Here is a 16,767-nt window from a genome sequence, read left to right on the forward strand (position 1 = left end):
CGTACTGCGCGTCCCTGGGACGTTGTTGGACTGCTCTGAGGAACGCGGCGTAACGCCTCGCAGTGACAGAGCTATTTCTGCTGTCTCTGGCAGGATTGCTGCGGCAGGAGGAGCTCTCCGTGCCAGAGCCCACTGTGCCAAATGGGATGCTCGCCAACGCGTGCCAGCCTACGATGGCTGCCAGGAGCCCCGTGCTTCTGTCCCTGATGCTGGTTACGTGGCCGCCCACGAGCCTCCTGCCTGGTGCCGGAGGGCAGGGAGGGCACTTTACACAGACTGGGGAAGCCCTGGAGGGCAGAAGGGTAACAGCAGGAGGAAGAAGGATGGGTGTCTGCTGGGCTGTTGGCTCCCCTTCCCAGTCCCTCGCAGGCTCTTTGCTCAAGAGAGGTGATTTCCTGCCCCTGCAGCACCCTCTCCTGAAAGAATCGTTACCAGGTTATCCTCGTTTTTAACATTTTTAGGTTTTTAAAAGTATCATCATACTCTGAGCCTTACAGCAACAGAGCGGGCGCTGTGTCTTCAGCCTGGCTCCGGCCTGCACCGCTTCCCCGAGGCGGGAAGGCGGCTGGGAACCCCCGGGCCCAGCCCCGGGCCCTGCCGGGAGGTCGCTGCTCAGCAGCTGCTGGGCTCTGGGCCAGCACCCCTCGGCCCTAGCGTCACCGCCTGACGTGGCACCCTGCCTTCGTGGCAGCGTGCCTGCCTCTCCCACCCTTCCCAGCGGTGGAGCGGCGGGGCGTCCGTGCCGCTGGGCGCCGGGCTGGAACCGCAGCAGCACCGGGCAGCTGATGCCAGCCAGTGCCTTGTGCTCCCCTTGCCTGCATGACCCTGGCAGCCCGACAAGCTGTGCTTGCTTTCCTTCAACCACTTTAAAGTACACAAGTTAATCAGAAGAACCTCCAAATGCACTTTATTCTAGATAAACCCATACAAACACCAACATGTATTTGTCATTTGCACTTTTTTTTTAACCATTCATTTTAAACAACAGGTTATAACTTCTGTACAACAGGAATTTACACATTAGTAAGATTTGACTTGAAACTGGATGACTGCAAAATAATGCTCTGTAAGCTAGTGTTAGAAAATATGCTGTTTGCCGTAGCAGTTTGCCTGTAAACATGTGAAAATTAAGTTACAGAGAAGTTTGCTTTCATTTCAGAGACTGCTGTTAGAATCATTGGGTTGCCATTGTACGGCTTTAGCCAGAGGCGGTTCTTGTTGTCCGCGTAACAGTGACAGCGAACTGCGGGTACGGAAGGTGTGTGCCAATGTTTTGTGTGCTGACCCAAACCTACCAAAAGAGCCACAATCACTTAATTATACTTCACATCACTTCGTGAGATCCACTTGACGGGTTACAAAGGCCCAGCATGACTTGAAATGGTTTACTAACAGAGTGACACTGTTTAGGAGGCTTGAATAAAGGCAATAATCCCATTCCAGGCTGTAGGCTAAGGCTACAGGGCCTGCTTCAACACATACGTAATCTCTAGAAATCGTTAAAGCTATAGTCGCAAACAAGCAGTAGTACAAATACAGAATAGGACTGATTTTTCATTTCTTCATCATATAAACACACACAGTGAAGTTCACAGGATCAGACCCACGCAAACAGATTCTATTTTACAGCTTTTCAAGCAGAAATGTTGGGTTTTTTTTTTTCTTTTTCTGCCTGTACAGAAGGTTACCGTTGAACCAAACCATCACAGTTCATTCAGACGCACTGCCAGCAAACACCTGAAGTGGAGCGGAACTGCTGCGATGTCTCTCTACCTGGAAAGAGTAATCTGCTCATGCCCCTCCTTTAGTATTAATTGCTGTGCTTTTTTTTATTTATTCATTTGATGCTGCTTTAAAAGGTTAGGTTAAGAATGATAAAAAATCAAGCCCTTAGGTACAGGTATTCTAAGCTTAAGTGCTACTCGAGCCACGGTCCGTGCGTTTAGGACAGAGGGCGAGCTAGGTTAGGGCTGGGGTGGGGTTTTTTCCCAATTAAAACTAAACTTATCAAAATATGTTGTGCCAGGCAGAGACAAGAACTGCTGAAAGCACTGCAACATCGTAGTGCAGTTTCCTGAACAAAGCCATACATTCCGTCAAGTATAAAGTGTAAACTTAATAGCAAGTGTAAGACTTGAATTTAAAAAAAACCCAAACCAAACCAAAGCCATCACAGTATGGGTTGGCCGCTGCCCGCTCTGACACGCAGAGGTATAACCTGTGCGACCGCACGGCAGGGAGGGGGCAGGCTGGTAGGCAACGTGGTTTTGTGTTTGCTTTTTTCTCCACGTTAACAGGCGGCCGTGCTGCTGCCAAAGGGCGGCCAGCGATCGCTGTGGGACTGTGCCTGGTGCCGGCCCCGGGCAGCCCCCGCACCCCCCAGCCAGCCCTCGCCACGCCATGCTGCAGCCCCTGGGCCCCCCGAGGCAGCGGCAGCGACCGGCTCGAGGGCCCCACTGCCTGGGAGCCCACCTGGGCGTCCCTGCCCGGCCACGGCTCTGGCACAGGCTTTCTGCAAGGCAGCTCTTCCCCCTCCTGCAGGCCGCCGCACCACTCGCCTCCAGCGGTGGGACCCCCAGAAACACGTGGAGACGTGTCCTGGTCTCACCGACGCCTCCATGAGCGTCTCCGTGTGACTGAGGCAGAGTCTGCGGCAGCGGAAGCCGTCCGGGTGCAGCGGAGGGCAGGGCTGCTCGGGCGGCAGCAGAGCCAGGGCCACGGCTGCACCCCGGTGGCACTGCACGGCAGCCGCCTTGTCCAGCTGGGCTAACCTGAGCCACCGCTGCAAATGTCACGCATCCCTCCCTGAACGTGGCCAAGCCGCAGGAACCACCCCGGCAGGACTGAGGCCGTGCCCTCCCCCCCGCAACCCCAACCGTCGAGGTCACATCGCCCCGTCTCTCACAGAGCCGGAGCTCCCTCCGGCCCTCCCGCTCTCACACGTTACGGAACTGACCCTCTTCTGACAGCGCCTGGGTGTGGACAACCTGAAAAAATATAAACACGTGCTGGCTTTAGATTGGCGAGGCTTGTCCAGGCTGGGGAGGCCGGCCCGGAGCCTCAGCCCTGCTGCGCGGGCGATGGTGCACCTGAGGACAGGTCTGTGCGCCAAGGCGCGGCCATCGGCAGCGGCGCCATCAGAGCACAGCGGGGTTCCGACACGCTGCAGCTGCTCGGAGGTGTTGCGTGTGACGCTGCCCGCAAGTGTCTCACAGCTCACTTAAGGATGGACAGGTAGAAATGTAAACACGGACTGGTGCCGGTCTGGCGCCTTTCTCCACAAGCCTCGCCCCACGCAGTGGCCGACGTCGCTTTGCACCTGGAACTGCTCAGTGCAGGAAGAGAAGCGGTGCCACGTGGCGTCTGGCCTTCAAACCTCAGACCCACTTCGTCTGCTGAACACACTTGTCCGAAGAGTCACTTTGGTGCTTTCTTTTTTTTTTTTTTTTTCCCAAACAGGAACCAGTGTACATTTGCCGGGAAGGAAGGAAACTGCAGCTCCCCCCCATTCTGAAGCCAGCGCTCATCCTCCCAGACTGCCAAGGCCGCTGAAAGGATGTGGTGAAACAGCTTTCTCTCTTAAAAAAAAAAAAAAAAAAGAGCTAGGCAACTTACAAGTTCACACGGGCACGTCTGAACTTGCCGTGCGTTCTGCGCATCGCCGACCAGCCCACTGGCGAGTACGTAGAACGCTTCCTTGGGCAGCGCTTCCGAGCCGAAAGGCACCTGTGTGCAGGTACCTAAAAACGCTGGCCCTGCCAACGCTGGGCTCACTTTCACTTTCACAGGCCCACGTCTGAGTACGTAAGCCGGCCCACGCTGCGTTCCCGAACGCAGACGTGACGCAGAGCGGTCGGAGTGGAGACGAGTGTCCAAATGTTTCGAACCCTGTACATGCAGTCAGTCAAAGCAGTTCGGGGAGCAGGAGCGCTTGTTTAAAATCGCCCACAGCGCCGCTGTGAGTCAGTGCTCTGCTCAAAGCCATTTGCATTTTTTCTTTTCATCAAATAAGTCTTTTACTTGCTGGAGCTGTTTCTGGACTTCTTCAAACCCCCGTTCTCGCTCGAGTTTGCTGACAATCTGTTAACAATTAGCAAAAAAAGAGAATCGGTTTTTTAGTGCTTATTTTACCCACTGTTTTTTAAAGCCTGCTTTTCTGCATGCCAGCAACTACTGGCAGAAAAATCCATCTGAATGCCTGCCTATATGTAAACATTCTTTTCTGATTTTTAACGCTTCATTTTGGTATTTTTCCTTTCAAGTCATTAAGATTACGGGCTTTGCAACACTTCCACAAAAGAATGACAGAGCCAAGCAAAAAAGCCCAAACAAACCCAATGCATGTTCATCTCTCGGGGCGCGAGGCAAGGCCAGTTTCACCCTAGAGCAGATCTGCAAATGATCTTTTATTTCTCTTCCTCTCCTGGCCCACTCGGCACCGGCCCAGGTGATGGGGAGGAGCGTTACTGCTGTCGGAAACCTCTGCGCTGGCAGCCCTACAAAGCGACCGAGGTCTCAGCAAAGAACACAGGAGTTTTAGCTGCTCCCAGTCAAAAGCCAGAGGGGGAAGCGCAGAGGGAGGGTTTCCTTCTAAGGAGGGGGTGAGGTTAGCCAGTACTAGCTTCAAAAAAGCAAAAATGGGCACCAAGATTAGAAGTATCCTGAAACCTCCTGTGTCAACAATTTTAAAGAGCTTAATCACGTGTAGTGCCATTCTGAGTACCACCCCAAGCGTCTTGCCGGAGGCCAGGATCTGAGGCCGAGCCCAGACAATTTGAGACCTTAGCGACCAGAAGCGGGAAGCTAGCTAACAGGTGGATGATTACGGCAAGCGCTGCTGCTGTGCTGCTGGGGATGAAAGGGAGAAAGCTCTGGTTGCCGGGAGACCCAGACAACCTGCTGGAAGTGGTGAGGAGGCCTTCAGGCAACCCAGCCCAGCTGGCTCCTCTCTGCGGCCCTGCACAGGCAGGCGCAGCCTCTGTTAAGGATGCCGAGCAAAATGGAGTGGAGAATCCTCTCCCGCAAAGCGGAGCGCAGGGATTTTCTTACAAAGCAGCTTAAAGGCAGCCTGTCGCTAAGTGCTTTCAGTCGAGAAAAGATTTATTTTTTTTGTTGGCAATGGCAGGGACTGGAAGTGATAGCTTCTTTTCTGGAAGAGAAAGACCATTAGAGCAGAGCATGAGGGCTATGACGGGAAAGGAGCCGACACCTCTTGCTGTGAGGCTGAGGGTGCTCCGCTGAGGTGCCCGTGCTGCCTGTCACATCGAGATCCCCGGTGCTGCAGGCTGATCTGGTTTCTGACTCGCCAGGGAAACGCAGCGCGTGCACAGGAGCTGTGACAGGCATTAGCAGACACGCTGCAAACACAGTGAACCCAGAAGCCTGGACTCTATAGCAACTTTCTCCAAACTGCAGGGAGAATTTTATTGCTACTGTCTCTGTGAAATACAGCGGTGACAGTAAAGGTGCATGTATCAACCTTTGGGTGTGACCCCTCGGGGCGGGGGGGGGGGTCGGCCACCCCGGGGGGCTGCTCTGGCCCCACACAGCCCGGCAGGAGGAGCAGCCCGGGCTGCACCGCTGAGGGGCTGTCTCGCCAGCAAGCCTCAGGCCAGGCCAGCCCCTGGTTACTCTGTCAAGCCCAACTTTCGAGCCCGAGGTAGCAAGTTAACATTAAGGAGTGAAGCAGAAATAGCAGACGTGCTTACCTCATCGTAATATTTCACTATGTATCTGCAGATTTCAGTCAAGGCCACTTTCTCATTAAATTCATTTTCATGTTTCTAAAACAGAAAACAGTTCTGGTCGGCTAGTTCTCCCTTTTAAAAAGCTTGACATGAAAGCAAATGAAGTTCCCACTTCTCAGCCATACCTTAGATTCCTGAGTTAGAAATTCTTCAATGTCTGAAGTGGTCAGCGGAGGCAGATCCCTGATGGCTTTGTAGTACGCTTTCACCTCCTTCTTGTAGAGTGGAATGTCCTTCGCGTAGAGGAGTTTATTTGTTGGTGCTTCCTTAAAAGAAAAGATTTGAAGCCTTGTCAGTTTTCACAGCACAGATTTCCTGAGGTTCCACCTCCACGTAGTTAATTGCATCTAATTGTGTCTGTTCTCTGTGTGACTCATGTCTCTCTGCAGTGGTTATATGCAAGGAATAACGGCTATGAAATCAAGATGAAGAACAGAGGCAGGACCTCAGTAACAGGGCATTGTGTTTCATGACAGTTGCCATATCATTATTTCTATTGTCATCAGGAGTGATGAACGTCTGTCCCTTAGACATATTTTTCTTTCTTACTTCCTCCTCGCCCCTCCCCAGACCTGAAAGGTTGTGAAAGGTGAACCAAAGGGCTTGAGGCCGGTACCCTTTTTAGTCGCAGGGTACAGCGGTGCCATGGCAAGGTCCCCTCGGGTAACACGCCAGAGAGCCTCACCAGATGCTCTCCTGGCAGAGGTTCCCCTAAAACGCCTTGGTCCCTATTACTCCTTTCGCACAGGGGTTCGAGAGCGTGGAGAGCTGCCTGCCAGCCATGCACAGCCAAGGGGATTTAGTTTTTTCCCCAGGGCTTCAACACTCCAGGTCTGTGTTGACCTACCAGGCAGCTTTAGGCTCACCCGAGGAAACAAATGCTGATGTTTGTGGTAGGAGCCAAAGCCCCACCTGGAAACAATGTTTTCAGAATGTAAAAGTGGGGGCTGGTAGTTTCCTGTCACTGCTCTAGTTTAAATTCTGGGGAATAAATGACACAACCATGTGATGTCTTGTCACTGCTGTTTCCACTGTGAAATGACATGATTTAGATGTTTGTTTTCTAAGTGGCTAAAGAATGTTCTAAGATAAAAGGCTAAAAATCATGAAAGTAAATACACTGTAGTACTAAAAGGCCACAAGATGTCCACTGCATCACAAACCTTCACCAGGTTTCAGCATCCTCTTTCAAACGGGTAATGGGAGCTGTTGTATCAACAGCTCTTCCCAATGGATGTTAAGCACAGAAACCTAACAGACCATGCTCATGTGCAGCTTTTCCATCAAGTGAGTGATGTGATTAGTTCTAATTCATGACACTTCACTCCTAAAATTGGATAAATAAGCACATTATTTGTTATTTACCTTTAACACATGAGCAGTTGGTTCAGATCACATAGGAAATTAGTCCATTTTATACAAATTTTTTAGGCTAAAAAAATCTCTAGCCTGTTTTTCTTGGTAGCGTGAGCCTGAACAAATGCCTCCTGCTTTGGTCTAAAGAAAAGGAAAATATCCTCGGGAAAAATGAAGTATTTCTGATCCCCAGAGTTCTGGACACTGTACTAAAGAGCTTTTGAATGTCAGATTTCTGGACTTGTTACTCCAATAAATACTTTTGCATATAAAAAGGAGCAGCTAAGACGTGAAAGGAACTGTTGCAAACTTCAGAGCTCTTTCATGTATTCTTACAGCTCCCAGTAGCTTGCTATGTGTGTTTTCTGTACATTGGTTTGTGGCAGACAAAATGTGGACTACTTATCAAATAATGTTAATACTTTTAAGACCTTTGTTTAAAAATTCTTTAAAACTTCATTAAAATCTTACAATTTCCACTCTCTTCCACATACTCTATAGCCACACTGCGCAGAAACTAACTGCAGAGAAGGCAAGTGGCAGTTAACTATAAACATGGCATTCTAGTAGCTCCATCTGTCTGCTCCAGTGAATTCTTCAAAGTCTGGTGAGACAGAGCAACAAGGAATGGAAACCCGACCCCATTAGGCCACTGACAGTTTTGCCCCTGACATCAACAGATCCAGGACTTCATCCCCTAAATCACGACACAGTTGAAAAAGACATTGGTTGAAAGTTAGCAAAAGACTGGAAGGGCGGCGTTACCTTCCCCAGTGTCTGTTCTGCTAGAGAAAAGGCATCCATGAAAGCCTGGGCGATTACAGACAAACAGCCGTCTATATGTGAAGTCTTCTTAATATCAAAGACAAACTGGGGATTCTTCAGGATGTTCACCCAGAAGCGAAGAGGAAGACTAGACAAAGAAAGGACAAGCATCTTTAAAATTAACCACTCAGGTCGCACAACTGCTTTAAAATGGTAGTTTAATTGCAACTGAACTCATGGAAAGAAGAACATTCCTGAGCTGCTTATTCATGTTAAAAAAGGGACCAGGGAACAAAGGCTACAGAGCAAACATGTCAGTCAGTCAGTCAGTCACCCCTCCATCCTCTAATAATGCTCTCAGCCTGCAGACACTGCTTCCTGAGCGTGAAGTCAGTATGCAGACTCCAAAGTCCTGCAAGCTACGGCGGTTTGTCTGGGTATCCAATCCATACACTACAATTATAGCGATCCACCAAGCCAAACCACATCTCCACCCAGACATGCCAAAATCTTATTCTTCTGATCACAGGTGACCCACTCCATCTTTGCAACTACATTTTTAAATGAGCGCAGGCACTCCTGCGCGTATCGTGTGGGCGTACCTGTTGGTTTTCCATATATGGACCACATCGGGGTCAGTAATTTTTTTGCTCTCAGCCTGGGCATCCAGAAAGTCAAAAAAGTACTTGATGGCAACAGGTGCTTTATTGTTGGGTAAACTCCAAATGCTCCTGAAGAGCTTCTCAACAACTGAATGAATTGCAACCTGAAAAGTAAGAAAATGGACAGTGTTATTATTACCCAAGAAAAGAACAGGATTTCTTGTCTCAGAGAGCTCAGCGTGCCCCACGGCAACCGCACACAGAAACTACCACAGGCCCATGGCAAACTTCTAGGCCACAGGTTATTGGCAAACAAGACAGTGAATAACAAAACTGAAACTACAAATACACCATAATAAGCTGCTTTCAGATGTCACATGTCCTATCACTTTACTGTTACTTTATTTTAAGAGAATTGTGGTGAACTTTGTGATCAGCCGTAGGTGGAAGGAATCACTTGTTGAGTTTCCTGCACAAAGACAGCATCAGCTCTTCGGATACTGTTGGCACCGTTGCTAAAGGTGTTTGGAACTTGTGACTGGAAGTACGAGGGAGGTGAGCAAAAGGAGTTTAACCAGCTTCCTAGGGCACAGGTCTTCATGGTGCCGTCTGAGACACCAGTTGAGCACACATGCTCATCAACACTTCACAGCCAAGTGACTGTGGCACTTGGTCTAATTTCAGGAAAACACCTTTGGGTGGCATACGAAGGCACTAAAGTTAGAGAGAAGAACTGAAAACTGGGTATTTCTGATCCAGAAGTGAAGCTATTTGGCCCACAAAAGCAAGGGCTTGGTTGCTGACGAGCTCACTGTCATCGTGACAGACTATTCATAAGGAGAGGCAAACACAGCAAAACACTAGTTTGTACTTTTTTTCCTTCACATCTGTTCTGAAGCTCAGTTCAGCCCAACCCTCTCTCAACAAGCAGGATTTAAGCGTATCCCAGGGCCTGGATGTGTTACTGGCCCGCTCATTTCACGTGACAAACTCTGCAATTGTGTCTGTGTGCGTGTATGGTGGGGTGGGGGGGAGAGCCATGGTTCAGTGCAATTTCCTTTAGAGCAAGGCGTATCATGGGTGGAATTTCATGGTGAAGGTTATCACAGCTCTGTTACTCAGAGCACTGTCCTGCTCTGGAGAAGGAGATGATGAATTCAAAGCCCTTTAAAAGGAGTGCTTCTTAAGGACCGATCTTCAGTCTTCCACCGTAAGATCTTACTGCTTTACTCCAGCAGTTCCTAAGGGCTTATGTTAGTTTCCACAGCTAATGAGAAGTGACCAGTCTTCACTCTCACTTCGGATAGTGTCCCAGATTACTTCAGATGCTATCAACAATCTAATTAAATAATGATTGACAGATTTTTAAATGCAAGAAGGCCATAACCATCATCCCTTCAGGCCTCTCGTATCGCACAGTTCTCAGTGTTGTGCACTGATTAATATTTTAAGTAATATGCTGTTGCAAAGAGTTTTATAACCCTTTTGAGTAAGTCAGAAACAAGATGACACTACTAGAGGGAGTGAGCAGGGCTTATTCCTAAGGAAGGCGCATTGTATAAATTAGGTAATCCTATTATAAATCCTAAGGATCTTATTTTTAAAATTAATCCAGTTATTTTGGATGCTTAATTTGAGATCCTAAAAGATTACTTCATTTCATGGGCGGTATTTTGTGAAACTCAGGCCTTGGAAGTTGCCTCTAAGCTGGGCAAACTCCAGTACAGAGTGAGGAGGCTGTTGACTAAAAGCTGTCTCTCCAGAAAGGACCATTCTCACTCTATGAGATTCAGCAGCAAAACAAACTTTCTATAAGCTCAGTAACTACTTTTGTAGTTTATTTCTTAGGTTGAAGAAAAAAGGTTGTGCTTACTGAGGAGACAGTGCAAGTAACAGACAAGTTTAGATCTCTAGCATCAGAAAACCTGAAATGTGTCTGTCTTTGCAAATGGTGATAATCCATAGTTAGCACAGTAATTTTTATAGGCTACTTTTTCATTTAATATTTGATATACATGCAGGAAGTCTGCACAATTTCTGCTTTAATTTCTATTTCTGTTGTGCCAAACTAGTCAAGCCTAACATCAGCCCTCCCCCAAAATAAGGCCTTTACAGTTTACCTTGGTTGACAGAAGCTTCGTCAGATACATTTCCTTCACTTTGAATTTTTGCTTTCCTTTGTGACCTGCTCCTTTCACATCTTTGTTTGCTTCACAGTCTGGTAAAATCTGTCGTGAAGAGATCAGAGAGATTACACAGACACAAATGCAGCTCAGTATCAAATCTACCACTTAACAGGGTAATGACTGAACTCACCAAATGACAGTGTTCATCCGAGTAGTCCACATCTAAACAACAGAAAGCAGAGAGCACACAGGCATTAATGAAACACACAGTTGCAAGCTCATGAATTCTGCTGGGCTCTGGGCTGGGCGGCAGGGTGCACGCCAGGATGCCGAGCGAGCAGGCTCAGCGTCATGCCTTCCTGCCTGCAGCATGGGGAAGCCTCTGAGAAATGCACAGGTCCCGGCTCACCTCCCCAGTGCCAGCCTGTGGCTTGGACCACTGTGCTGGGGCATCATCATCTGCTGCTGGGGTAAGCCGGCAGCAAATCACAGCTCCTCTGAAAGGAGGATGACAGATGGCAGAGGGGATGAGTGCTTTGGTTTAGTCTCTGTTAAGAGGACTCAGTGCAGGAGGGCTGAGGTCAGGCTTGAAAGCAATGGCTGAGAACAGACAACCCCATTCTTGCCGAAGGAGAGAGCAATGCCATCCCATCGACTTGCACCTCAGGGACACATCTGTCCTAACTTCAGATGCCCACTCTGATGGTGAGGTGAATCACACACTAGGAATGTCTTTTTCTCACCAGGGGCTACAGAAAGTCCACCTGCCCTGAGACACCAGCTGGTAGGTGAGATGAACTGACCCCCTGAAGCACCCTGTAACTGCTGATCTGCTATTGAGACAGCCAAGTAAAAGCTTTCAGAAACACAGTCAAGAGAATAAGGAAAATTCCAAAACTGCATTTTTTGTCATGCCTGTCTCTGGACCACTATGTCCATGATGCATAACACCAGGCACTGGAGCAGGGCTTGTTCCCTGTGGTTGTCTCACCAGTCAGCACTTGGTGTCACCTGGGCCTCCCTGCCCTGATTGTCTGCCTACGGGTCTGTATCTTTAAGCATCCATTTGCTGAGGACTGTGAGTCCTTCTGTCCTCCTTTCCTTTGCTTTCTTTCCTCCTCCTAGGCCCACTGTGCCTGCCAGAGGCCCAGAGCCACAGTAGCATGCCTCTTCCTTTGGCTCAGATACTTCAAAGTGCCAATTTTTTGGACCTCTTATTGACCAAGATAGAACCTGTCATAGCTCAGCCCTCTGCACTCCCAGCCCATTCTCCAGGGAATATTAAAGACTGCAGTTCTTTGTTACCTGATCGGGTATTTGTCTTCTTTTTAAAGACTTTTATGGTTGCTCCGTTTGAAATCTGAAAGCAAAAAACAAATGTGTCTTGCTGAAACAAAAATGTCTAGAATTCATGAAACTCTCAGTTTCATTTCCTCTGTCCTTAAGCCCGTGGCAGCGCAGGAGCGTGCCAGCCAGCTCTGTTCTCAGCACAGCATGCACCGCTCCCAGAAGGCACAGCCGGGGCTGGCGTTTGGGCACCGGCAGCCGCTGTGGTTTGCTAGCCTTACCTGGCCAGGTGGGAAGGCAGCGCTCCTGACAAGCTGGCCTCTAAGGCCTTTCCCTTTCTTTGATTTTTCTGATTCTGCCCCTACTTGGACATTTTCATGGTCGGCTTTGTGCTGCTTCTTGCACCCATCTTTCTACAGATCACCTGGGCTGAATTATCTGGCTCCAGTAGGATCTTACGGGAAGGTGAGTCAGGGATGTAAACACAGGGGTGATGTCTCTTCTGGTCCCCTTTCTTCCAGCTCAGTCCATTCCAGGAGCCTTCCCCCGCCCCATGCCCTACAGAGGGGCCACAATGAGGGTCTAGCCTGGTGCTCCCAAGAACTATTCCATTCCCAAAGTGAGAAAAATATTTACGCCCCGTGGGCTGTAGGGTCAAGATCCCTATCTAGCCACCTTGGGATTTCTAGGAATGATCTTCCCCTTTCCTTCCCTGAATTTATAGTGCTGCCAGGATAGTAACTATTATCTTTAAAAGAAACCGGCAAGTCATGCTTTTGTTGTCAAAGAGTAACTCAAAAACAGCTCCCACTAAGAACTACACCACTGCTCTGCTGTCAAATGTTGGGTCCTGCCAAGTGCTAGTATACTTCCCTCCATAATTACAAAAACAACTGGCCAGTTCTAGGAAGGGATTTCTGCCAAAATAATTTAAGTGTTTTTTAAACCTTGGCTGCCAGCCTGGTGTGAAAAACCAGTTTAAACATTAAGATACTCTATCAAAAGCTGTGTCTTGCGCCAAAGAAATCTGCACTTACACTTGCTCCTGGAAAGTAAATGCAATCTATTTCATAAGCATGATTTTTCACAGGGTCTCCATTTATCATACAGTGTTTCAGAGCTCTTTCAGATAACACAGAGCACTTTAAAACCACACTAGAAGTGAGAACATGCTCTAAGGCTAGCTTGTGAGGTGACACAAACACCCAGAGAGGAGAGTCCTCCTACTTGGCCCTGAAGATATGTAAACAGGAACAGGGCTACCCAGGAGCTCACCCCCTCCCAGAGCAGCGTGGGCAATAAATACGCTGCCTCCCCTCCCTCTCCAAGAGGCAGGAGAGCAGCTCCACGTTGAAATGTGTCGGCTCCTGTCCTGAGGGAGACGGGCAGAGTTCGGAGGGAGAACCGTGCTTCCTTCCAGGAACCAGAGGCATTGGTGCAGTGCAGCCATGATCCAAGCCCCCACTTCAGGCTTTAATTCTGGGACAAATGATGATTTTAGCATCGAGTGGAGTATGCTTTCTTGTCTTTATCATCACTGCAGCAGCTGTACCTGCTGTCTCTTTCAGTGTGGTCCAATGAAAAAAAAAAAAAGAAGAAAAAAAAGAAGCCCTTCTTTTTGTATCCTGCTGCCTAAATCACTTTTCATGGCAGGCTGCTCGCATGGGTACTTCAAAACATCTTTACTTTGTCAGGTGTGTTACTGAGGGGGACCAACAGTGAGAGGGGAGATCTGTTCAGACCCACACAACATGGAGTACAGCTACTTTGCAAAACAGAAGATGTAGTAGTGTGGCTCTATGCCTCTTCCTTGTTCTCCAGACCTCCTGTCCTCCCTACAGGCCGGTTCTTGCCAGTGAGCTCCCTGTATCACACATTCAGATTAGCTCTCTGGGGCTGTGCCTGCTCCTGGAATGTGCAATGCCGCCACAGGTTGAGAAACTGGAGATTTGTGACTGGACAGCAGATATGAAAGCGGTTCTCTAGCTCTCTTCTTGCGTGGGAAACAGGACACCATGATAATCAGCAACCTTCTTGCCAAGGTTTGTGGTTATTCTCATGGAAACAATAGTGCAGACCTCATAAATAATCACATCGATAACCCTACTAGGAGCGAAAAATTAAGAGCAAAAGGAGCACACGAGTCAGATACACATGAAAGTCTAGTAAGAGTACAGTGGGTTTTTTTTTTCCTTCAGAAACACCACACAAAAATGAAAACATCCCCTCCTTGCACATTTTAAAAATCAGTGTAGAAACTAAGCTTCTTGAAGAGTGGCTGGTGATTCTGAGACCTTTACAACACAACGTCATGCTCCAGTATCTTAAGAAGATTTGACAGAACTTCCTAGTTTCAAAAATCTGGTTACTTGCTAACATTTAAGGCTGGCAAACAAACCAACCAAAAAAAATCCAGGCTTGCCACAAAACTCTAGGCACTATTGAAATGTGAGGTGGAATTCCTCAGACAACGGGACTATCCTTATGCTGTACATGCAACGTTCCCTTTTCTTGCTAACTAGACAACTTCACGTTCCTTTTTGCACTCATACGCATATACGAAAATTAACTAGGTATGCTAATAGCTGATACTTGCCACTAAGCAACTGCCCAAAATCCCACTAAGCTTCTGCCTAAAATGTACATTATTTTGTCAGTGTCAGAAAAAGTAAATTAAAATATCTAACAGAGATACCCAGCACAGTTTCCATAAGGCAGCTGCTAAGCTATAATTAGTGTAGTTACAGCTTTGCAGAAACAACCGAACCTCCAGCCTAACCTGCGTCTGCCTGCAGAAACCACAGATGAAAACAAGGGCTGGGACAAAGATGCCCAGGGACGACAGTGACCGAGTGGAGCAGACTCCTTTGCCATGAGGTACAGCACACGTGAGCCACGACACACCATGCACTCCGGAATTGCAAAAAAAGCTGCCCAGTAAAATCAGGGAGCACTTGCAATAGCTGCCTGCAGTAACGAGGGCAGGTACTATCACACTAGAGAGAAGTTCAAATATCTGATCAGATTCAAATCTACATTGACCTTTGCTGCATACACTCTGACTGCAATGCTACAATGTCCTAATTTGTACAAAATCTTTACAAGTGGAGTGAAGGGAAGTCCCACACTGATCTGTAGACCAGATTCAAGAGAGGCACAGGAAAAGCTGTATTTAAGACGCTGGACGGTGACTCAGGACATCTGTGTTCACCACTGTCTCCCTGGGAGGTAAGGAGAGCAACAAATGCCTACAGCAATCTGTGAAGTGACTCCAAATGAGTTTGCTCTAGTCCTGAGCAGCCTTGTGCTCCCCCAAACAGTCCTGCTAGGAGCCCTCGTTCCTCTCTGTGGATGGCGCTGTACTTGCTCATGCAGACAGCAGCGCGGCTGAGGCTGGCTCAGGTTTCTCAGCACCATACTGCATTGCATGACACAGACTTACAGTCACCAGCAAAACTTCTAAATAAATAAAAATCGATCATCATGTTGAGCCAGACTTTCAAATTCAACGAGGCATGCAGAAAGCTCACTAGAAGCACTCAGCACACTAACCTCATTTCCCAAGTCTATCTGTAAGCATCACAATGCGAGCTACTGTATCACCTGAGGCCAAGCATCTCCTGCACATTTCACCCCAGCCTCTCACCCTCTTTTTTGACGAGTGTCAATGGAAACTCCTTAGACAGGCAACACTGCTCGCTATGCTTTCACAATGTGCTACACCCACAAGGGCTCTGCCACCAGTTGCAGCCTTGTGTGCTGTCACAATGATGGACAGGTTACTGCAGCACTGAAAAGGACTGGTTTACAGGTGCAACTGGAAGTGGAGAGAAAAGCTTACAAAGCTTACAGTACAAGTGGTGACAGTAGATGGAAGCAGAAATAGAGAGAAAGAGGGAAGGAGACTGACACAGAAGGTCTCAAGAGAAGAGCAACCAAACTCATCAGTCCTTTTTATTCTGACTCTGAATGAGCTTTCACAAGTGTCGCTGCTACCTGTTCAGATAATCAAAAGATGAGGTGGGAAGAGGCAAACAATTGCTCATGGTGCAACAAAAACTCAGCAGCAGAGACTAGAAAAGATTCAAGGTAATGTTCACAGCTGGAAATCAGATGCTCTTTTAACTGAAATGCTCAACAGAAGTAACAGTTTACCTGGTATGCTTGAATCAAGCAACCGTGCAAGAAGCAAACCTCTGAAAAGTAACAGAAAACATATGACTCACTGGCAAGAAAGTTGTGTGTCACATTCTTTCTTTCCTTCTGTTGATGATGCTCAGCTATCTCTTCAAGATTTTGATCGAACAGATACTTTTGTGGAGACTGCATTTGGGAGTTGGGGAGAAAATGCTTCTCGATTCATTGGTATGGCTTCCCTGCTTACCTCGTAATGACCAATGGTATTTAGCTTCCTTATCCCATCCTCCATCACTTCTGAGGAACCATCGATATCTAACAATTCTCTTTGCTGCTCCTCAGACACAAGTTCTGCAGTAGGACAGCAATAGAAAACAGTTATATCCCAACAGCATTCTCATTGTACAGATGTTTGTAAAGAAAAACAACACCTAATTATTTTTGGACCAGTGGGTCCCAGCTAAGCCACTTCCCTCTGTCCTTGTGCTAGGACAGACCACTGAACTCTATGAAAATGTAATACAGTGACAATCTTACCAAGACCAATTTCATCCAGCTGAAGACCATAGAGAAAACCATTCTTATTAAGGAAAGCCTGAAGGCTCTTCTCCTTGGCTTGGCCGATGGTGTCGCAGTCCAGAACATTAACTTGGATAGTTTGACAGGCATCTCCACTCTCATTTTCTGGGATTTTTTCAAAGATAATGTTCACTGTCTGGGGAAAGAAACACATACTATTCTTAATTA

At 47.9% G+C, this 16,767-nt stretch overlaps 1 protein-coding gene across 1 annotated transcript in view; it reads right to left on the reverse strand.

The window, feature by feature from the left end:
* Positions 1 to 891: 891 nt before the first annotated feature.
* PLXNC1 (plexin C1) overlaps positions 892 to 16,767 on the reverse strand; it is a 71,725-nt gene continuing 55,849 nt past the window's right edge. Inside the window, exons 22-31 of the mRNA XM_075428291.1 lie at positions 16,558 to 16,735; positions 16,268 to 16,371; positions 11,902 to 11,956; positions 10,787 to 10,818; positions 10,591 to 10,698; positions 8,471 to 8,634; positions 7,869 to 8,016; positions 5,873 to 6,013; positions 5,709 to 5,783; positions 892 to 4,080 (exon numbers count right to left, since the gene is read on the reverse strand). Of these exons, the coding sequence (XP_075284406.1) occupies positions 3,976 to 4,080; positions 5,709 to 5,783; positions 5,873 to 6,013; positions 7,869 to 8,016; positions 8,471 to 8,634; positions 10,591 to 10,698; positions 10,787 to 10,818; positions 11,902 to 11,956; positions 16,268 to 16,371; positions 16,558 to 16,735 (1,110 nt within the window). The 3' untranslated portion in view covers positions 892 to 3,975. The remainder of the gene's footprint in view (positions 4,081 to 5,708; positions 5,784 to 5,872; positions 6,014 to 7,868; positions 8,017 to 8,470; positions 8,635 to 10,590; positions 10,699 to 10,786; positions 10,819 to 11,901; positions 11,957 to 16,267; positions 16,372 to 16,557; positions 16,736 to 16,767) is intronic.

This window comes from Opisthocomus hoazin, chromosome 8, assembly GCF_030867145.1.
Source record: "Opisthocomus hoazin isolate bOpiHoa1 chromosome 8, bOpiHoa1.hap1, whole genome shotgun sequence".
Taxonomy (NCBI): domain Eukaryota; kingdom Metazoa; phylum Chordata; class Aves; order Opisthocomiformes; family Opisthocomidae; genus Opisthocomus; species Opisthocomus hoazin.